Source organism: Artibeus jamaicensis, unplaced genomic scaffold (genome assembly GCF_021234435.1).
Source record: "Artibeus jamaicensis isolate MK-2021 breed Jamaican fruit bat unplaced genomic scaffold, CSHL_Jam_final scaffold_833, whole genome shotgun sequence".
NCBI lineage: Eukaryota > Metazoa > Chordata > Mammalia > Chiroptera > Phyllostomidae > Artibeus > Artibeus jamaicensis.
In genome coordinates, this window is record NW_026522056.1 from 14805101 (window position 1) to 14829466 (window position 24366).

The 24366-nt window shown below is 37.0% G+C and overlaps 1 protein-coding gene across 1 annotated transcript in view; it reads right to left on the reverse strand.

The window, feature by feature from the left end:
• The window catches only part of TNKS (tankyrase), a 172572-nt gene that overhangs the window by 74035 nt on the left and 74171 nt on the right, over positions 1–24366 (reverse strand). Inside the window, exons 4-5 of the mRNA XM_037128794.2 lie at positions 3898–3934; positions 3055–3130 (exon numbers count right to left, since the gene is read on the reverse strand). Coding sequence (XP_036984689.2) covers positions 3055–3130; positions 3898–3934 — 113 coding nt within the window. The remainder of the gene's footprint in view (positions 1–3054; positions 3131–3897; positions 3935–24366) is intronic.

A 24366-nucleotide genomic window follows, 5' to 3' on the forward strand; every position in this document is an offset into this window, starting at 1 on the left:
AAAATATTAACCATTCACATATTACCCAATTAGATAATTATCAAGTCACAATACAGAATTAAGAGACTATTCAAAATGTGCAGTCATTGCCCAACCCCACACGGCACATAAAAAGGAATGCAGCAGTCTAAATGCCCCCACAAATATCTAGACAAATTCTCCACCTACGAGTTAATGTATAAGGAACAATTCTTTTCTAAAAGCAGCATTACAAAACTGACATTTCCATGGGTCTTTTAATTTACAAACCAGGAATCATAGTAAAACCAGAGACAGGCAAGGACGTGGGTGAGCATTAATATAATCATTTAGAAACCCTCTAAAAATGTATTTGATTCTACACTGTGTTCTCAAATGCAAATTCAACATGTAAAGCTTTATATACCTGACTCAATCATATGTAAAGTGCCTTTATCCTCTTAATATTCAGGCTGACTTCCTAATTCTAGATAAATACCTGGAAATGGCTTAAAAATATTAAATATATAAATCAGACTTGTAATTTAGCAGATATGTTTGCTTACACATTTTCTTGACATCAAAAGTGAGAAAACAAAAGGTAATGCGGTTATGCCATAACTAAGGAATCTCATCCCAATCTCCATTAGCACCCAAAATATTTACTGCTTTGTGGCTTTACTGCAACTGACACATTTAAGAAGAATTGCTCTGTGTCATGAATAAGCACAATATTTACACATAAACGTCATTCACTTTTAATCACAAAATTTTACTTGCATTCTGCATACCAATATACAATTTTAAATGATTTTTGTTATATGTATAAACAGCACTAAAACCTAATAAATGCTTAAGTTTAATTTTTCTACCTAATTTGATAACATTGATCATTTAAAAAATAAGAGTACGTTTAGAAAAATTACTGCATTTGTTTATATGGTACGAATCCTTCAGAAGAATAATATTTGAGATCTGTTCTTTAAATGATCTATACATTAAACTCTGTGTCACCCTTCATAGTATACTTACTCAAAATAAATGACTAAAATAACACTAGCAATAAAATGTAATAACAGAAAATATAAAATCCCCTATTCACACATTTCTGAGTTAATTATCAAAATGGCAAAGAGTCTGGATGGTTTTTTCACTCAGAGGATAAAACTGTGTAGCAGGGAATACGTTCATATCTTAAGCTCCTGCTACATAACAAGTGCCTGGCTTGGTCTGATGCAAAATACAACTGAGAGCTAACAGAAAAGTGGAAGAAAAAGTCATGTATGAACAACTCTAATTCAGGAACTCTGTGGTAGATGCCAAAAAATAACACAGGAAAGGAGCCCCAGGAATGTGGATGAAAAAGACACTGGATCCAGCTAAAAGAAGTGAAGGAAGTGTGCCCTCCTTCAAGAAGAAGGGAAAACAAACGAGTTCTCTACGTCTGTGTAGTGGTGAGAGACAGGGAGAAGTAACTTGTTCATTATTACTGCTCACGCTCCTTAACTGTTATGATTTCCTGAGCTACAGATGGGATGTCAAGGTACAAGGTTACAGATGGGAGAATGGGGCTGGGCAGGAAATCGACTCTGCAAAATTAAAATGGCTATGGAAAACTGAAGTGTGCTGAGCTCTAAAGAGCTGTGTCTAAAGATATAGCTGCACTTACCACTGACAAAAAGGCTCTTTTCTGTACAGTGTTAAAAGTCACTCTATCTACTGAGAGGGTCCAAACAAGACCTGGAGGTTTAAAGTAACTCAAGAACGTTAAAATCCTCAAAGCAACCTCACAATTGAAGGAAAAAGAAGAACTGATTTTAAAAAATCTCCAAAAAGCTCTCAGTAGTACTGAGTAAATCTTTGCTAGTTTAGAGCTTGATATATATATATAATTTAACCTTACACAAAAGAGAATTCTCTCCTCATGTCACCCAGGGGGATTGAACGCTCAGCAGGCTGTATACACAAGTCGCCCACAATAAGGGGTAATCTAAGGCATTCAGTTCCTAGCCACTATTAATTATATGGGATCCATTAGAATGGAAAAAAGTGTGGAAGCAGTAAAGGAAAACTGTGTAATTCTGATCTATAAAATTATTACTCAGAAAAATAACTTTTAAAGGCAAAATAATTTATTATTTCTAAGGGGCACTGCCATCCTGATATTTTTCATAGCATAGTTTCAATATAAATAATTTCAAGCAAATTAATTCTTTAAATATTAAACACAAGATGATCTCCCTCAACATGTGCATTGTAACTTTTAAAATATCTTATTTTAGGTTTTTAAAATATAAAAGCAATCCTTTAACATTAAAAAATTAACTGCCATTTAAAAAGAGATTTTATATTTACAACAGAGTGCTCTGTTTTTCCAATAACTATTAGGTAAATAAAACACTGGTAAACTTCTCAGTAAATTACCAAAGGCTGTAAAGGACTGTATTTCGGTCTATATTCAGCAAGAATACGAAGCAGATAATGAAATGCCAGTTGTACATTTTATACACCACCTTACATTTATGACAACTGTATATTAACACAGTATTTCTCTCTGCTTTCATGTATTTCCTTCAATATACCATGATAAAAACTTAGCCAGTAACAAACAATAAACAAAAAAGCGGGGCTGTCACACAGATCTAAAAAATCATTAGCAACATTTTCTCAGCTTTAAATGGAAAAAGTACTGGTATCTAGTAAATAAATCTTCCTCTGTCAAACAAGAAATCAAAAATGCATATATCCTAACAAAGATGGTCAAACAGGGCATGAACAGGTATTTCCAATTCCCATGATCACACACAGAAAATAATATATGTTGTTATAATTCCAATCACCGACAGAGCCGCAGTTCCATTTAACAGACAACTTCCAGTGTCTGACATCTGAAGGGAAAAGGCTGAAGACCCATGCTTTACCAGCTCTATGAATATGTCACAACTGCCAATAACAGATACAGCAGCATTTCATTTTACAGTGATGCCAGCAAAAATACAGTTCTGTATGCTTACACATATATGCCAACTTCAAACATTTTAACCGGAAGGCAAAAATAAATCACGGAAGGGGACAATAATATTTTAAGCCACTTACCTTTCGTCCATCACTTGCATGGCAATTCACATTTAGAGGAGTCAGTAAAGCCATTAGTTTTTCTTCATTACCACTCCTGTGAAAAGGTGTAAGTCACTTCTCTTAAAATTACAAAGCTTCTTACGAGTATTTATAGATATATATATATTTTTAAAGTGGAAAAGAATATGGGTTTCCTTCAATTTCTTTTATATGGTTCTGAATGAATCTCTTTTGCTATATTCAATTCAATTAATATATCCCTAATTAATTTCGGTTAATCATCATAGTTGTGCAGCTTAGCAAATGTGGCTTTCTATATTTTTATTGGTTTTATTTATCTGCATAAAGTCACCTCCCTAATTACAAACAAACTTTATTTCGATAAGTGATCTAAAACACAGGAGTTAAAAATACATACAAAATGCTGTAAAAAGCTAATCAATTAAATTATAAATACGCAAGAACAAAAGAAAATGGATGAGAACTTTAACATTTACTTTATGCCTCTCCTTCAAGCTTTTGAAAATTAGAAAAAAATTTAAAGTGAAATGAAAGTATAGATATTTAAATACTCCAAGAATACCATTGGAAAAGCTAGGCAACTGAGCTTTGCAGGTGCCTTAAGATATGCTCCAAATAAAATTAACATTACAATCATCACCATACTAAAGAATATCTCATTTCATACACTAATTATGTAAAATAAAGTGCACAAAGATTCAGTATAGGGTTTTATCTGCATTATTGCATAAAATCTAAGCAAGACAATAACATGTTATAATTTTTATAGTCCTCCACCTGCCCTCCCCCTATTCTCCCTTAAATGCATTATACTCACTTAAAATGAATGGAATCACTTACCTAGCAGCTTCTAGGAGTTCGTCTTTCTTGTATTCACCTAGATGATTGCAAAATATCATGCTGTTAGCATTTGGCAGAAGACAGATTAAGAAATGCAGTAGGCAGCAAATAGAGAATTAAATAGAGAAGAACAGAAAAAGATAGTCCACACCCCACTGGGTGATGGAGCCGTGACGTTAGCCAGCTTGTGAAGGCAGCATCACCAGTGCCTTGGAGACGGGCAGCAAATTGACGCAGCTTCTTGTCCAATCCTCAGATGAAATAGCTTTCTTCAGACAACCAATGAATGCTAAATCTCGTGTCCAGAAACACATTCCCTCTGATAACAGCATGCCAGCTGAAGACAATGTCCCCTCCCCCTCTTTTCTATTCAGCCTGTCACAGTATACTTGTGAAGCATAATACATTCTGAGACAAAAGCAAAATAATGTGGCTCTTTAAAGGTATGAATTACTTGTCTTCAAAAAATTCAATTTTATTTGTAAAGACATGGAGAGTTTAAAAAACCCATTAATTACCATTGCTGCGCTTTATAGCAGTAGGGGAAACAAATCAGAACCTTGAAGCCTTTGCCTCGATTAGGATAGGTCTGTAGACTAGCAATACGTGAACAATGTACCAAATGCTATAAACCTCTTGGAGGCAGTGCTCCAAAACCCAAAACAGTGAATACATTCTTAAATGCCGGTAATATTCTAACATGCTGTAAACTGTGCACTCGATACAAATTTAATACCAAATTTTAACAAACAAATCTTAAAGATATTTTTAAAAAGGAGGCTAGGATCTCTGAGAATGAGCAGATATCCAACTAATGTGATGTAAATATTTTCTCTTTATTCTATTTTTTAATGTATCACACACTGAACGGAGGTATATAATTTAAGACCTTCAATACAAACTTCCTCGAGTAGTCAAGATCTAACAAACAAGATTCTTTTGAAAGCTTAATTGGAGAACCAGGAATTTTAATACTATAGTATTTGTTCATTCAAAGATAAAAAGAATAGCCATGGCTATGATTCAGCTATAATACACTGACTCAGTTGGCTATACTATTAATGAAATAATTTTATTTTAATGCTGTTAAGAAATAAGCTTAAGTTATTTTTTAAAATCTTCCTTGTAGACACAGACTTCTTGGCATTTTGTTCCTGTTTTGTTACACAAGACAGAATACTGATGCAGGTACTATAAAGACAGCTCAGGGCCAGCAAGTGCACGTTTAAGTTCTATCCCCTATGTCTTGCTTCTCAAAGATTATGTTAAAAATCTGAAAACTAGAAGGAGTTATTTTCCAATAAGGAAGAAGTTTCTCAATATCTGTTCTTCCCCAAGGAAACTGCGCCACGAACGCCACGGGCTGCAAGCATGCTCAGGTGAGTCAGAACGCGTGTGTGATCACAGGTCTTCCTCATTCCCATACATTGTTCCTGATTCTTTGATTGACTGACAGTTTAAGATTTATACTATTATGCCCCTTTACAATAAAGTTCCTGGCTTCTCAAAGCCAAAAACCTATCTTTATTCAACATTTTAGTTGGCAATATGGCAGTTAGTGAGTCAATTTAAAAAGCTCCTTTGAGGAAAATGGCATAACCCATATCCTCAAATATCTTAACTATCAAGAGCAAAGTCAGTCAAATTATGAATTATCTATAAAAGTTATTCTTTCTGTCAGTCAATGAACATTTCTTTGAAAGGCCTATATGCTTGATTCAAAACCAAAACAGACACTATCGTCTCTGAACTCAAGGACCATTTGTCTATGAAGTGAGGTAGACAAGTAAACAAAAGATTACAGCAGAGTATAAAGAAAATCTAATAAAATGCTATAAAGAGCTAAAAGGCTAGTTTAAATGGGAATAATAAAAGACAGGTAATTATAGTTCAAGGAAGCCTTCCGTGACGGAAGAGGGGAAACTTGGGCAGAGTTCTGAGGGAAAAACAAGTGATCCTCGGGTGAAGAAGGACAGGGGAGAAGGAAGCAACCAAAGTAAGAAAAATTCGAAGGAAAACGGTAGCCCTGTAATCCTAAAACAAATGGCACTTGTGGGGGGAATGGGTAAGAACAAGGCAGAGAATGAGATGGTCCTCTCGGAAATCTGAACATTATTTCAAAAACAATGAAAACATTTCAAAAATTTTCAAAAATATTTAACAGGGGAGTATAAAATATACTGAAAAATCTGTGAGTTTTGAGATTATGTAAACTATTTCCACGCTCCACTCCACTGAACTTCTGTTGGGAAGGAACGTGGCCCAAGGCAAAGAGGATGCAGGTAGAGTGAGACAATGAACTCTGACACGGTTTACATTTGGACTACAAACACCCTGACGTACAGTACAAACTCATTGAAACTGGGCACTGAAAGTAGCTACTATTGAAATGTAAGTCATACTAAAGCATGACTCCAGTAAACTGGGTAATAAAACTGCACAGTATTTAGGATCTTGAAAGTTCAAATCAGTCTACCTGCATAAACTTCTCATTAAGTATAGCTCATTGATGTTTTCTCCAAAGGCACATTTTTGGCAAAAATGTTATTCCCTCATGGATAAGTTGATAATAAAACAAAGCTTTCAAAAAGAAAAGAGGTCTTACAAATGGCTTTTTATGGGTACTGTTAGAGATCCTGGAGCTTTAATCAGCTTTTCTGCAATACATTCCAACATCCACTATCTGGTGCCCAAGGACCACAATCCATAAACAGTTGAAGCTATTTTTCAAATGCCACATCGCAGCTACAACTAACAATGAATTTAGAGGTCCTTATACACTCTGACAACAAATCTGAACTACTTACTTATCAGCCAAACCTCAGGTTCTTTCCATTTTAGCTGAGAATCTGAAAATATTCTGGCTGAGACTATGATGCTCTGTGGAGCATTTATATTCTTTAATAACATTCAGATAAAGGCTAGCAATAGATCAGCCAGAAAGGAAACCAGGCAATTATAGTCAAGATAATAGCAGGCAGGAATGGAGAGATGGATGGCTTAAAATATTTTTCATTGATGAGAATAAAATAAGTAGGATAAAAAGAATAAGCAAGCCAAAAGTTTACTTTCAAAAGTCTGAACTGTTCTCATTAGTAAACTATTGATAGGACACATGTAAAGATACACACACAGGTTACACAGACAATGGGGCCTATGAGCTGATGTGTTAAAGATACCTCTTTAACACATGCCATCAGAATGACAGTTAAAATAAAGGTTAAAAGTAAAACTCCCCTTTGTACTTCTTTGAGGTGGTTAGAAGACAAATGACTTTTTGAATAAATACGAAGAATACCAATATCAATAAACAGAAGTCATGATTGACTTACCTCAATTTTAACATTTTGAGGGGCTTTTGCCCCTTTCTTTACCAACTGACAGGATCTGAGTAGGCTTAATTTTGTAAAAATGATATCATTTGTTTTTGTTGGGATGGAAGAGCATGGAAGAATTATGATCATGAAATCACAAATTCTTAAAGCAGCAAGGAATTAAAAGAATCATGACCTTTCTTTTCTCCACTTTGAAGCCAGGCATAATAGACGCCTATCAGTAACATCACTCGTTACAGGCCATTAGGGGGTGTGATCTGAAAGTCACCCTTCCCCTGTCACCTCACCTTCAATTTCAGAATGACTCTCCTAAGGGACCATCCACAACAGGTTCATTTACAGATAATGGAACTGACACTAGGCAGTTAAGTGAATTGTCTAAGGTTTCATGACTGTTATTCACTATCAGGCCCTGAATGAGGCAAATATTTGAGCACAAACCAGACAAATTTGAGCTTTCAAAGAAGCAGTGTAAACAAAAGAGTAACAAAACAATAACAGCAACAGAACAATTTTAAAAATGATGACAATGACTGTAAACATCAAACATATTTATATAATATAAGCCAAATATTACCATTAAAACTATTTTAAAGCATTGGTGTTTCATATGAGCTTGTAAACATGGGCAAAGAAAAAAAAGGCAATTTTAGTTTTAAAAAATATTTTGGACCAAGGGAATAGGAAGAAAATCCATTCCAAGTCTATTCAAATGATCGATGCATTCTGCATTTCCCATAGCATGCTTTAATTCCTCATGCTTTAGGTATCTCGAGGGAAGAGCTATATATAGACTTCAAACAAGAAATGGACTCAAAGATACAGAGAACATTTCGACAGTTGCCAGATGGGAGGAGAGCTGGTGGGACGGGTGAAAAAGGTGAAGGGATTAGGAAGTACAAATCGGTAGTTACAGAATAGGCATGGAGATAGATGCAAAATACAGCATAGGGAACATAGTTAATAACATTGTAATTACTATGCATGATGTCAGATGGTACTTGACTTATCAGGGTACTCACTTTGTAAGTTATATCAATGTCTAATCACACTGGGTTATGAAACCAATATAATATTGAAGATCAACTGTAGTTAAAAAGTTAAAAAATAATTTTAAAAAAAGAACCCCAGTTACCAGGTATAAGACCTTATGTTGCCAATTACTAAGTAGTACCATGAGCTGATAATTTTCATATAGACATTTTTTCATCAAGGTACCAGCAAGTATAAGAGATACTTGCTGAGTATCTGAGAGATACTGAGTTCTTATAACTAAATTGACAGTCTATGTGTAGGATAAAATATTATTAGATTAATATTAGATTAACTGTTTTTACTAATAGTTTGAAAATTTAGAAGCAGCTATGTAGTTATGGAGGGAATTTCACTAAAGCAGCAGGAGATAATTCAATCTCAAGGACTTAAAGCTATGTCTTCCACCAAGAGCAATTTCAAACTAACTGCTAATCTACTATATATGACAATGACTCCCAGAATTTTTAATTTTTTTTCTCTCTGAAATGTTTCATAAATATTTTCCAGACAATTGGGGGGAAATCAGAGTTATCAGAATTCTCAATGCCTTTTTTCTTACTTCTGAATCCAATTGTTCTTCGCACTCATTTTGGTACTTGCTTCCAAGTCCATACCATTAGTTAAGTCTCGAACAATGATAAATAAAACACTCCACAGCCATTCTACACATAAAATAATTTGGGGCTTTCAAATTCTAGGCGTGAACAGAGTACCTTCCTGGTGAAGATACTTTCCTTCTTTTGCTGCCTACAACTTTTACCTTTTAATTAGCCAAAGTTAAATAACATTAAACATGACCCATGCTACAATACCATCATAACCACCGCTGTAGCCCACTGTCCAATACAGTATCCACAACTCTCACATGGCTGCTAACTGCAAAGTGAATACAAAAATTTCATAATGAAAATTTCATTTCATTTCGTAATGAAATGAAAATTCTGTTCCTCAGCTGTACTGGTCACATTTCAGGGTTTTCAATTGGCACATGTGGCTAGTGACAGTCGCACTGGAGAGGCAGACAGAATGTTAGAACAGCTGAACCCTTTCTGGGACCATGTTACTCTAGAGTGATTTTAATGACAACTTAAGAAGTCATCTTTTACTCTAATAAAATACTTTCTATATTATTCTTACTCTGAAAATTGTTACTGCCCAAACTCTATAAACTTTTTTCCTCTCTCTTAAATACCACACAACTTCATCAGCGTGAAACACAGGGAAAACCACTGGGCTATACGATAAAAGATTCAGAGCGCGTCCTAACTCTGCCTCTTCCGTGTGTGACCCCGAGAGTCACTTTCACTTCCGAGAAGCCTCATCCTGTAGTTGAAGCTTCCTGTAAAATTCTCATCCTGCATTTGATTCTCAATATTGCTCAGATCTTTTTCTAAGACAATTTTAGTGTTGCTCTAAGCAGACTATAAGAAAAAAATGAAATTGCCTTGAAAAAAATCTCTACTAAACTATTTTAAAAAGTAGTACCTGGAATTATAGAGTAGGTATAAAGCAATTTTACCCAAACTGCACTATTCTCTATTTTGTTGATAAATTAAAAAAAGGAAAAGTTCACTTAAGTATGGAACCAGACATAAACCAAGATTATTATTTAAAAAGAATTTTCTAATTCATTGATTTAGCTGGGAATCAATGAATTTGATTCAATGAATCAATGATATTGTTAATGATTTTTCAAAGAAAGAAGACCCCCAAATATAATGTTATTTATTACCTTGTGTTACAATATTTAAGAGGTAAAAATTATAATATACTCCATGTCAATACAAAAACCTAAACCAATATTCTAAAACATTTCAAAAATACAACATTCAAGCATAACAAAGGCTCTGAAAAATATATCATGTAATCAATAAATAATATGATTGTTAGTAACCAGTTTCTTGGACTGCAATAATATGACTCTGCTTAATCCCAGCAACTTCTAAGATACACACCCACTTACAGATACTTATCAAGGTTTTAAGTATCAGTTTCTGACATTCTGTCAATTATGTCTGAAATGTGACTCAAGACTTTCTGCCGTAATTTATTTTTTTTGTTAAAATGTAAGTATTACAAGTTGGAACATAAATATAAATACACTCTGGTTAAAGAGCTGTATTACAAGATTATACATTCTCTGAAGGTAGATGTTACAAGTTATGACATGCTTCTGTAGGATGTTGTGAACCAATGAGATATTGTGCAAAGTTTGTCTGAACTTTAAGGAAAGATCCTCTGATACCTCACACAGAAGACAAGAAGGGAGGGCAAGAGGGAGCTCTGGTTCTAAGCCTAGCAGATTGTGACACCACGCACTGAGTCTGGATGCCTGGAGTGTCCACCATTACGTAAGCCGTCACCTATGATCTGCGCCACCTGCTGGCCAGGGCTGGAAGAGGGGCAATGATTTTTGACTATCATGGTGTGTGTTTCCCAAGAAGTGGTTTGGAAATGTAAAATCTGTATTTGATCCAAAATAGGCCAATAGTTTTATATTCTTTGACCTATACAAGTGGTCCTTTGTCTATAGTGATCAATCCACAATTTCCTATCCAAATTTTAGATTTGGATTCCTATCCATAATTTTAGATTTTCATATCCAAAATCTAAAAAGCTCTAAAATTCATTTGGCAGCAAAACTTGAGTCACATGGTGTACAATATAGTGAAGATATATTTCATCTAAAAAAAAATAAGACTTTGATTTTAGGGTAGGACCCCAGACTCTACTGGGATGTTTTATGACATAGTGGATATACCATGTCTTTTCGTATTTTATTTCCTTATTGAAGTATAATTTAAATGGAGTAAACCTGACCCCTTTTCAGGCGCATGGTTCTGTGACTTTTCACCCACTTGCATGGCTGTGTGGCCACTATCTCCAGACAGAACACCTGCTGTCACCTAGAAGGGTCCCTCAGGCCAGGCCCCAGTCAATCCCCTACCCCAACCCCCTTCCACGGCAACCACTGATCTGATGTCCCTGGAATTTACCATTTTACAGAACGTGACATAAATGCTGAGATTCATTTATGTCATTGGTCATAAAAGTATTTGTCCCTTTTGACTGTTAAGTGGTTTTCCATTAACTGACTACACCTGAAATTGCTTATCCATTCACTAGTTTATAGACACTGGGGTTGTTTCCAACTTCTGGTAATTATGGATAAAGCGACTATAAAAATTCAGACAGGATTTGGTATGGACATACACCTTCATCTGCCTTAAGCAAACACCTAGGGATGGGGGTTTGGACTGTATGGTACATATGTTTAACTTTACAAGAAAGCTGGCAAGTTATACCTTCTTTAAATATTAAAAAATTCTTAATTCTAGATTATGGACATTCCATCTATAGAAAGACATTAAAACAAAAGAGAAAAAGTTGACTGCTGAGAAATAAGACAGTAATGCTATAACCTCTGAGCTAGAAATCCCAGCGGTGCCTCTTGTGGGGGCCATTCAGCTCACTCACATACCTTTTAGTTCTTCATTTCTCACTTGTTCTTTCTCTTTTATATATATATTTTAAACAGAAAATACATACACATTTGATCTCTTCATTGCAGGAACTGTCTGATACAGAGGACCTGTAATCTCAGAGCTATGAGAATACACAAACAAAGTCTATTTTGCTGAACAGGAACCATACCATTGTCCGTGAAAAGAATATTACCTTCCTGCAGTCCTTGCTCGTATCAGTGTGCCTGGCTCCTCACGCATCAGCCTGCTGAGGGCCCAGCGTTAATGAGACACCTGTTTGCATTGTCAACCCCTGCTTCTTAGACAACTATAAGGAATGAAGGAAACAAAGGCTAAGGCACAAGTCCAAGTGACCACCTTTGAATGATGTAAGGACTGTCGTACCTTCACTGTGATTATTGTGTATGATTGCATTTTACTCTTTGACTATTTCATCCTTGGTTTACAGTCTCTGGAACATGTAGTAACTTTGCAATTTTGGTGTTCCCGAGAAGCACCAATTATGACTTCCTCAGCTGCAGATGCTTATTGTTTTCCTCTATCTTCCCCAAAGTGTCACTGAATCTTTTATTCAGAGCTAGAGTTAATTGACTTTAGTGAAGTCTGATTAATGGTAGCATCCTAGGCATAATCTCATTCACTCTCTCATTCTTTCTTTAAAATGACATTTATTAGTTCTCCTTTGAATAGCATCATTTATTTATTCATTTAACAAATATATTTTCATTATCTACAATATGCCAAGCATAATATAGCTATGCTACTGTACCATGTACTGAATCTTGAACCAGCAGGAGAAGAAGTGATGTAATTAGAGCTTGCACACCAGGAGCAGTGCCACACCCACAGAGTATCTTGTGCACTTAGCAGGCTGCTGTGCACACCTTTTGTTCACGGAACGGTATCAGCCGTACAAACACTGTCAGGTGTGCTGAGGAGTGGGTGAGGACCACTTTCAGAAGATAATGGAGCTAAGCACTGTGTTCTTGTTTAGCTGTTTACCACTGGGACTGAGAGAGAGCCTGTGACACAGTGGCTGTCTCTGTAAATATGAGATTCACGTCAGGGAAATGATAGTTCCTGTTCTGGATCATGAACCACGTTAAGGAGCTAATGAGAGCAGCTTCAGACTATTCTGAGAAAGAAAATAATTTGAACATCTGAACATAAACTCAAGTTTTTTGCCTGCAGTTTTAGAATTTTTACAGACGTTTTGGGCCATAAACTTACCATAGATTAAGAATCTCTGTTTTTGTTTGTTTTTTAAAAGAACCTTATACTCACTAATTCTAAATATAGTCTTAGAACAGGTTTTACAAGATAAACTTGGTTTGATATCCTTATTTTACACGATTCAGTTAAAACCCAGAATAGGTAAATAACTTGCTTAAAATTTTAAAACTATGTAATGGCAAAGTTTGAACAGAAATATATGCCCTTTGACAAGTGTTTTTCCATTGGAATGATATGGAGTGATTTCATAAAGTAAACCACATATATGGTTGACTATGCACTTTCAGGCATGATTTTAACATGTGGCAATGCATTGGAGTTAGGATAATAATCAACATGAGCAAAGAAATTCAGAAAAATGCAAGGTATATTTGGGGAAAACTGACTGAGGTCAAATTTACAATCCATGTTGGGAAGGTGAAGTGGAATGGGGGACAATGAATAACAATTTCAAAAATAAATTTGCCCTATACTTGAAAGGATCTTGAATATTGGGTTGTAGAGTTGAACATTACTTTGAAAGGCACAGAAATAAGGAGTACTTTGGGGGGGCAGCATAGTAAGCTAATTAAAACTGAACTTAACTTGGTAACTCAGTCAATTAAGACCTAGAAACTGGGAGGATGGTGAGAGGAAAAAGGACAGTAAGTGGTGACAATAAGAATGGAAAGAATATCAAGCAGAGAGAAGGCATTTAATAGATCTTGTTAGCTACAGGAGTGACCAGGGTTATCATGTTACATAGCTATAAACGAATGGTAAAATTTAAAATATTTATATCTAGATCTTAGATTAATACTTGGCCCAATAATCTTTCTGAACATAATCAAGTAGCAACATTTTGTTCATTCAGCTTGTATGTACTGGATATATCACCACAGATTCAGACTTCATATACTGAGAAATGCCCAGTAAGTTAAAATAAGCTATTTAAATAATATAGCTAGTTCATTAATTATGAATTTTGAACAGTCTGTGACTCTAGTACAGCCAACCTCAAGACAGACACTGAGGGTTCACAGCTGACTGACAAGGTATACCCCCTCACTCAATGCCCCTCCCATGATTTCTTACTGTAAGGGCATGACTAGGACGCTGTGTCGGGAACTAGGGAACTGTATCTAAAAGACTATGAAGAGGGCTATTGAGATAGTCTGGAAAGCCAGCTTGTGCCTTTTCTGAGCTTAATATGAGCTTTTCAAAAAACCCAATACTGTTGAACATTCACTTAGTTTACTTCACAATTTTTTACTATAAAGTTAATAAAACGAGCTATTTATTATGCCATCACAATGTTGTCGGTTTTAACTTTTTTCATAAATTACTTTCCTTATTTTGACAAGTTGAGAAAAGACTATGTGAGGATATTTATTGTTGCAGGAAAATACCAAGGAAATATTTTAAAGTTGAGAAAATGAAGAGCACATATTTACATATTTTTTAAAAATTATTTTGTAGTATTTTGCTGTTTCAAGTCTGTCTAAATAGAAGTTGGGAAAATATTTTTAGTTGAACTGGCAAACAGGAGAAATAGAAGTAGGAGATGTTCAATTTCAGATCATCTTAGAATTACCTTACTGAGAAGCACTCCCCTATAGGGTCTGGAGAGCATGAAGCCACACGTCAACTGTACATTTTAATGTCTTTATCTGAAACATATTTAACCCCATCCTTTAGTATCAGTTTTAGTGTTTAGTTCCTTCTTATTTTAAATACCCAGCAGAACAGGCCAGCAACATTTCCATCAGAACATCTATAAGACAATCGAATATTTAGAGTAATGAAATGAGTCAACACTCTTGTCTTTGTGTACCTAGTTATTATTTCTCCAAGGGCAAAAATAGATTTATAAAATTTTCAGTGCTTGGTGTTATCTTTTTGGTAGATGATTATTCAGAAGTCTCTATTTTTTTTGGAAAGTTGCTTACGCTACCCTGAGATACACATCCCTGCACGCATGCGACCTTGCCAGGATGTTCAGACACGGATGGTAACAACCGCTTTTCCGGGGTTAGGTTTTAGTTCTGCACCATCCATAACTTTATTGTAGAACCTGCCTGTAAGAAATGGTCGCCGCCATTTTTATACAGAGATGACCAAAGGCAGAGATTGGTGCTGCTACATACGTTTCTTGAATAAAAAGATAAATCTGTATACTGGTTTAAAAAAATGAATTCTTTTTGAAATCATGATTTTAATACAAATACGTTACTTCACATCAAATATTAAGAAACACAGCAGAAGGGGAAAGTGTGTTTTTGAATACTCTGGTATTTCTCCTGCTTGATGGACTTATTTTGCTCCCATGAATTTTTCAACGACCGTCATACAAAAATTACGCACCACTCAGCCTTATTAAAAAACTGCGCCATAAACATGAAGTCTCTTGAAGCACTCAGTGACTAAATCACTCTGAATAGCCACATTTTCACCAGAACCGCTAACTTGTTTTAATTTCTCTGCTCTCGATGGAGTTTCTTTCTGAAATACATTACACATTTCTATGCATTCAAATATAGATGATTCCAAATATAATTTCACCGTATTTGACAAATCAGAGTCAACTACTGCAAAGCTCCGTCAGATTGTGGAACAACAGCCACGCTCTCTGGGCCTGGGAAGATGTGTAGGGGCAGTTATGTCGGTGTAAAACAGCTGTAGAATGCTAGGCATGTTCTTATTTTTTCATGTGATATTCATTTTTAGCTTTTCCTTTGTGTTAACCTCTTTGTGCATTTCCTTTTAATTTATAGTGTCTAAAAATTCTGTCCAGTAGAACTATAATGCAAGGCACATAGTTAATTAATTAAAAATTCTCTAGTAAAAAAGGTAAAGAAACAGAAGACACTAATTTTAATAATATACTTTGCTCAACCCAACATATACAAAATATTATTTCCAATGTGGCACCAGGGCCACCTCATGATGCCACCTGTGGCCAGCGCCTCCTGCACTGGGGAACGGTGCATATCTAAAATTGCTATGTGCTGAACAGACATAATAAATAATGGACATACGAAACTTAGCAAACACCGTCGCTAAATTCAGCAAGTTCTCTCTGGGTGAGATAAGAAGGGTGCTCCAAGGCACAGGGAACTTCTGAGGCTCAGAACATGACTTCTGAAGAGTTACTTGGTGGGAGTGGAGGCATGAGTGGGAAAGAGAAGAAAAGGGAAGGGAGGGGATGAAGGAAGAAGGCAGGGAGAAGGAGAATAGTGAAGTAAAGGCAGAAATGAGGTTAGGAAGGGGAAAGAATACAATAATAAGGTTTATGAGGTAGACACCAAGAAGGCCAGGAACTCAGAGGTGAGTAAAACATAAGAAGAACTGAGCATTAACAACCAGAAGAATGCAAAATGAGGCTTTTCTTAGTAGGTGATCAAGGGAGAGAACCATGCAATACTGGTTCTTAAGAATCCTTGCACCGCGCAACAGTATCCAGAGAGGGAAGATCGGGGTGGTTGCCGATGACTCCTGGGGGCAGCACGAGCTTTCTATAAGGCTACCCACCCAAACACATGCGCCGGGAAGTGACGAAGAGTAAGCCTAGACAACGTGTCCAGCACACCACTAGTCACTTTTCCTGAACCTTGTAGAGATGAACAACTTTACCAAACAAAATATAGAGCATGTCTAGTGACTCTGAAGTCCTAGGCACAGGACCGAAAAACTTGCTGACTAACTTAAAAGCAACAGAAATTTGAAGAAAAGGAACAGCTGGCTATGCACGAAAGAACAAAATCTGGTCTTCAGGAACCTGAGCTTAGGATACAAAATGATGGCAAATGACGATGTGCATTGAAAGAACAATAATGAGGATTAGACTTCCGCCAAGATGGAGGCACAGGTAGATACGCAGTGCTTTCTCACACAACCAAGTTTAGAGACAACAAAATATTAGCAACAGAAAACACAGCCAGAACACAGAAAATTGAACTTTTCGGAAGTCTGATAACAACAAATTCTTCAGCCTGACCGGTAAGAGGGGCAAAGCCAGCAGCTTGCGGAGCAGGGTTGCGCAGGAAAACTCGGTCAGACGGACTCAGGCGCGCGGGATCCCAGGCGTGGGGTTGCAAAGGGCGGGCCCAGTGAGCAACCAGCAACCCAGCAAGGGCACAGGGCGGCGGGTTGACTGTGGTTGTGCATTCCTGCACAGATAGACTGGCGAGGGAGTGGGCAGTGAGATGGGGACCAAGCAGGCCCCAGCGGCGGAAGGCAGCAGAGGAGGCCGCGGAGGAGGCAGCCATTTCCCCTGCTCTGACCCCGCCCCCACGTACAGCGTCACAACCCAGCGACCTCAGCGGCCCCGCCCTGGTGAACACTTAAGACTCCTCACTCAGTGGCAGGAAGCAGGAGAGGGGGAAGAGCCATTTCCCCGCTCTGACCCCGCCCCTAAATACTGCGTCACAACCTAGCGACCTGGGTGGCCCTGCCCTGGTGAACACCTAAGGCTGTGCTCCTCATACTTAACGGGAGAGAACAGACCAAAAATGGCTCAGGAAGATCTCAAAACCCCAGAGCCCATAACTCTAAGTGACAAAGAAATAGCAAAACTTTCAGATGCACAGTTCAAAACACTGGTGATCAGGATGCTCACACAACTGGTTGATTTTACTCACAAATTAGAGGAACATATGAAGGCTAAACTAATTGAAATTAACAGAAATGCACAGGAAACCACTAGTAATGCAAAGGAAACTGGGACTCAAATCAAGGGAGTGAACCAGAAGGAAGGAAAAAATGACCAAACAGGAAAATATGAAGAAACAAGAATTCAAAAAAATGAGGAGAGGCTTAGGAACCTCCAGGACATCTTTAAACGCTCCAACATCTGAATTATAGGGGTATCAGAAGGGGAAGAGGAACAGGCACGAGTAGAAAACTTATTTGAACAAATAATAAAGGAGAATTTCCCCAATCTGGCAAAGGAAATAGACTTCCAGGAAATCCAGGAAGCTCAGACAGTCCCAAAAGAAGGTGGACCCAAGAAGGAACACACCAAGGCACATCATAATTACATTAGCCAAGATTAAAATGAAGGAGAGAATCCTAGAGGCAGCAAGAGATAAGGGGATAGTCACCTACAGAGGAGTTCCCATCAGACTGTCAGCTGATTTCTCAAAAGAGACCTTACAGGCAAGAAGGGGCTGGAAAGAGGTATTCCAAGTCATGAAAACCAAAGACCTACAACCAAGATTGCTCTATCCAGCAAAGTTTTCATTTAGAATGGAAGGGCAGATAAAGTGCTTCTCAGATAAGGTCAAATGCAAGGAAGTTCATCATCACCAAGCCCTTATTATATGAAATGTTAAAGGGACTTACCTAAGAAAAAGAAGATAAAAAAGACGAACAGTGAAAGGACAGCAAACTCACAGATATTAACAACTACACCTAGAACAAAAGCAAACTAAGAGGACAGCTAGATCAGGAGCAGAACCATAGAAATGAAGATCACATGGAGGTTTAGCAAGAGGGGAGTGGGAGAAGGAGAAGGGGAGAGAAGGTACAGAAAATAAGTAGCAGAGATGGTAGGTAGAAAATAGATGGGGGGAGGGCAAGAATAGTGTGGGAAATATAGAATCTAAAGAACTTGAGACATGTGGTCATAAACTAAAGGGGGGGAATGGTGGGGGTGCAGGGTGGAGGGGAATGAAGGGGGGAATAGAACAACTGTAATGGCATAATCAATAAAATAAAATTTAAAAATAAATAAATAAAATAATGAGGATTAAATATAATGTTCTGTTATTAGAATTAAAAACAAAAAAAGTCAACTGGCCGGTGGGGCTCACTTGGTCAGAGCACCATCCTGTAAACTGAATGGTCATGAGTTTGATTTCTGGTCAGGCACATGTCTGCGTTGCGTGTTTGGTTCCTGATCAGGGCACTTAGGAGAGGCAACAGATGAATGTTTCTCTCTTGCTTTGATGTTTCTCTTCCTCTGTCCCTCTCTGCCTACTCTGTCTCTAAAATCAGCAAGCATGTTCTTGGGTGAGGATTAAAAAAAAAAGTCAATTGTTCAAATATATAAATGAAGACTAAAAATTCCTTTAAGACTAGCCCAGATGAAACTACATTGAAGATGGTTTGACAGGAAGTTCAGTGAATCAATGTGACAAATTTACAAAAAAGTAAATGGAAACTTACGTTCTATCAGAATAAAAGAATAAGGAGTGAGGTTATTTAGTTTACGGTATAAAAGACTGAAGCAGTAGAGGTGATTACTGTTATAGGAAGGGTTCTAACTGCTACTATTAGTATTTCAGAGAAAGCCCTGAAAAAGAAAAATGCTTAGCCATCCATATACAATGGAAATTCAAAAAGAATTAGTGTGTTTGGCTTAACAAATGGGGGCAATATTGCTAACCATTTAAGTTATTCCATAAGGACTAATTATGTAGATAGCTTATAAGGCTATATATAGCACAGAAATGCCACGTTGGAATACAGAATTCTTATGGGGTGATAAATTTGATTAGGTAACCTCTAAATCTAAGGCTCCTTCCAGATCCATGATTATATGTGTGAGTTTCATGAGATAGCTGGATACTTGTTAATTATAAATTTGAACTTCAACTACACATGCATGCACTCTTTACTATTCTCAATAGATCCAACCACTGGTCTCTAAATTGAGTTCACATATGACATTATATAGAAAATCTTACTTGACAGGCACTTTCCTTGAATGAACTCATTTAATTCTCAAATAATGCTTCTGGTCTATTATCACATCATCCACTGTACAGATGAGAAATCTGAATAGAAAGTCACATAGTCAATGCATTAGGTTACTTATGTTGTAAATTACTAGAAATGTAATGGTTTAAAACACAGTTTTATTCTCTTACAATTCTGGAGGTCAGAAGTTTAAAATGGATCATCGGGACTGCACTTCTTCCGGAGGCTCTAAGGAGGGTCCATTTCCTTACTTTTTCTTGCTTCTAGCAGATGCCCACATTCCTTGGCTTATGGCCCCGCATCACTATGACCTCTGCTTCCACACCACATCTCTTTCTCTGTCTGACCCTCTTTCATTCTTTCTATAAGGACCCTTGTGGTTATATGCGGCCTCCCCAGATAACTTAAAATAATCTCCCCATCTCAAGGTCCTTAACTTAATCACATCAGCAAAGTTTCTTTTACCCCCTGGGGCAACATTCACAGGTCCTGGGGATTAGTATGTGGACATCTCTGAGGACTGGTATTGTGCCTATCACAGCCAAGTGTATGGCAGATGGATGGATTTTTACCTACAGTGAATGTTGCCTATCAAACACTGTTCCTCAGTAAGTGGAGAATAGACTGATTATACTTTCTAAGGCATTCTCTAGAAGCTGCTAGGAATAAAGAATTTTCTTCAACAGGGCATGTGAAATTTAACACCTAGGATCATAGACTATAAGGCCAACAAATAGAATTCTACCTGGCATGACCTTCTTTTGGAGAATAAGCTGTTTAAAAGAATATACAATGACCGTTTAAAGAAGGCAGCTACTCTTTCTGTTTCAGTTGGCAATAATAAAGATGCATTTATATATTCTGAAAGACAGATTCCAATGAGATTCTGAGGACCCACAATCATACCTCCTTTTCAACTGCAAAGGAATGAAAATTTAAATGTTTATAAAATCATGTTCTTTTAACATAAGGAATATTCCATTTTTAGCTATTAGTACTGAGTCAGACCTAGGGGAAATACAAATCTAAGTACAAAAGCACAGCAGACATGCTATTTTTGTCTGCCCAAATGCCCACTAAACCCTTTTTCTGGTAAGCACTCTCTCCCTTGTTTGGGGGAACTGCCTCTCCTTCACTGTGATTATGTGATTTGGGTAGAGTTCTCAGTCACGGAATCCTGCTCCACCCCTGACCAGTCATCATATTCCAGCCACAGAAAAGTGACTGGTCCAGGTACAGGTATATGACCCACGCAACTCAGAGTTCTTCCTTGAGATGTTTGAGCCCCCATATTACATGAAAAAACTAGTAAAAGCTATAGAGTTGTATCCCCAGAGCTACCAATAGCCATGTGCCTCAAACATGAAAGCCCAAGAAAACAAAACACACAGACAGAAGATGGAGACAAAAACACACAGGCAGAAACTGAAGCCACTGGGCAGTGGAAGGGGGAACAGAAAGAACAGAGAAGGCAGTGGAAGAACAGGAGGATGCGGGAAGGAGCAGGTGTGAGTGCCAGGGGAAGGGCGCAGAGGACACAGCAGACGAATGCTCAGAAAGTGGATCAGAACGGCGGGTGGGCTGAAGAACCAGGGATCGTCAGGATCGTGATACGGTTTGAGTCTCTGAATCTGGCAGACCCTCGTTATCACGCGTGTCTTTTGCCTTTATACGGTCAGTACCCTTCACCTAAAAACATTCTTTTGTCAGTTAAATAATAGTAATTTGATTCACGAGTGTTTACAATGTGCTCTGTTGTATTCCCTTCAAGTTCCTCACATTTTGCCTTTAAAAAAACTGTCCAGTTCAAACCTATCTTTAGCAGCTGAAGAGTCCATCCTACTTTTTAAATTAAAAAATGGCCTTAGGTAGATTCTAAATAATTTAACACTAATATGATTTAATTCAACTTTATTTACTTCACATTGTTTTAAAAAATAATGTTCACAATTATTTTTATGTTAATTCACAAGGCCCTTTAAAATGCACATTATATAAAAAGTACCTCACTCAGAAATAATTTGACCAAGAACAAAGTTTTTTGGCAAAAACATTTGACTCTGGGATTTTTATAGCAATCTTTGATATTAGATAATATGGGTTAAATAATAATAATAATAATAATAATAATAATAATAATAAAAAGACTGAACAGCTTACAATAAAAAGAGAAGCTAAAGGGCTCTAACTCAGGATGATGTATTACTGTTTTTAATCTTGTTCTTCTTGTAACTTTATGACTTTCATTGAAGAGACAACAGGCCCAAAATGGAGTCACTTGTGCTAAGCCCACATCATCAAACCAAGACCTAACACCTAACCTACTTGCAGTTTTCAGCATCTCCCAGGAATGTGTTTAACCCGTCAAGCTGGAATTATCTAGTTGGCACTAAGGACGTAATCTGCCCAACAAACTCCTTCCATGCCCCACAGAAAGATGACCTTGCCTGAAACAATCCACTTTTTGCTAGAAGCTTCCTTTTCTTGCCCCCTTCAGCTTACAAAAGGCTTTCATTTTGCATAGCTCTTGGGAGCTCCTTTCCATCTGCTAATGGGATGCTGCTTGGCACATGAACTGTTGAATAAAGACAGTCTGACCCTCAAATGTACTCAGTTCAATGTTGTGTTTTAATACCGTCATTATGAAGAAGAGTGTGTGTACATGTTCATGGAGGAGATGGCCTGGGACTGGCCTGAGATAGGTGCTTAGTCATACCAAGGAGCATCACCTTCTGTGCCAGACGTTTTGAATGAATCCTAGATCTGCCACTATCCAGCCACACTCGTTAGAGCAAACCATTTAACCCTCCTCTGAGCTTCCCGTTCCTCACTGTAAAATGAGAAAATAATGCTTATCTCATGGGCTGCTCTGAGCACAGGGGATAATATAAACAGAAAAGCCAATAATGCTCGGCTCATAGTAAACCTCCAACACAAGATAATAATGATGGTGATAACAATAACGATTTTCAAATTTTAAAGCATTGATTTGCTAACAATTGTTTATTATTTTTCACTGTAAACAACCAGGGAAATGGAACTTTTTCATTAACCTCCCTGAAAGAATTTTAATTAAAAAAAACCTAACATTTAAAAAATGTAAGAAAAAAGATTTGTCCACGATCCTTCATAGTAATAGCTTTTATATAACAAAAATGCAGGGTGGGGGGCATTTGATCTTACTGTCCTAAAAACTTCACTGGGTCTTTAGAATGTTGTAATTACAATGAGAAGAATAAAAATGGATGTATATTACATTAATAAAATTGTGGGGGGAAAAGAGTTTTAAATAATTTCCTAGTAAAAGTAAAAGCTATTCAGAGGAAGGTAATTAGAAAAATCATGCAGGTGAACTTTCCCTTCTCCTCTTTACCAAAAAAGACAGAAACTTACTGAGACTGATTGAACCTTACAAGGGGCAAATCTCTGTTTCCTCACTAGAGAGAAAACCTCATTTAAAAGGAAAGATGTATGTATTGGTAGTAAGTTCCTATCATACAGATATTCAATATTTCTTAATTTACTAGTTGGTGTCCTACTGATTTCTGACAGCTTCGAGTATTTCCATGTATCAGTAATGATAAACCATAATGAAACAATATGAATTGTTCCTATATTTCATGTTTTGTTTTTTGTTAATTTTTAACTTTAGATTTCAAAATGTATCAACCCTGCAATGTAGCAATCCTTATGAAACTTGACTAAAGATTAATATGCAAGTAAGCGGTCATGTTTTAAAGCATGAGGTTTCAGAGAAACTAAAAAACTAAAATTAATCTCGGATTAGCACTATGTTAAACACTGAAGAAGTGTAAGTCAGCTCTCCTGACAAGGACTGTTTCTAACGGGACATGGACAAGACCACGGAAAATGACATAAGGCCGTGCCACGGCTGTGAACGTGGCCCACAGTCCTTTCTTCTGTTACTTTCTTAATAATGACGACGCCAGCCTGGTTTCAGGATCAGGTCTGCTCGTCACCGATGACCCAGGCCTCTGGGTGAGTAGGTGTATGTACTAGTGTTCCAGACAGAGTAAATAAATACTAAATGAAGCACAAAAAAACTAAGATTTGCAGATTGGAGATATCTTGCTTCTTTATTAACAAGATATAAATTAATACCTTAGGAGGAAAACTAAAGAAAGGGCACTCTTTAGAACTCAAGGTAAATAAGTTACTGCCTACTAACATCTTCAGGAAAAGCTTCCAAGACTACACAAGCTTGAACATGAAGAAAAAAAAAACTAGCAAACTAGCAAACCAGCGCATGCACATGCGCAGCACACTGTCACCCCCATTCCAGACCACAGTTTCCTGTGTCCACAGCACAATGACTCCAATCTTCTGACGCCTCCAGATGGATGCAGAAGAAAGTGCTATGTGTCTGGTAGAATGATACTGTTGTTGAGAACAAGCTGGAGAAGAAGTGCATATTTTTCTTTTGCTTAGTTTGTTCATTTCATTTATTTTGTGTCAAGCTTTTAGATGATGACCCAGAAGCAACTGGAGAGTAAAACTGATTAATACCATGTAAGGCAATATTCTTTTAACACTGTTGAGCAAAAAAAGTATGGAAAAACAAAATATTCTAATGGGAAAATACACAAAAATGTTAGACCAAAAGTACTCAGCCTCAAACCTAAACAGAGAACGAACCAGGAGCAGAAAATGCCGAATTCTTGGCTTCAGTAGTTTCTGCA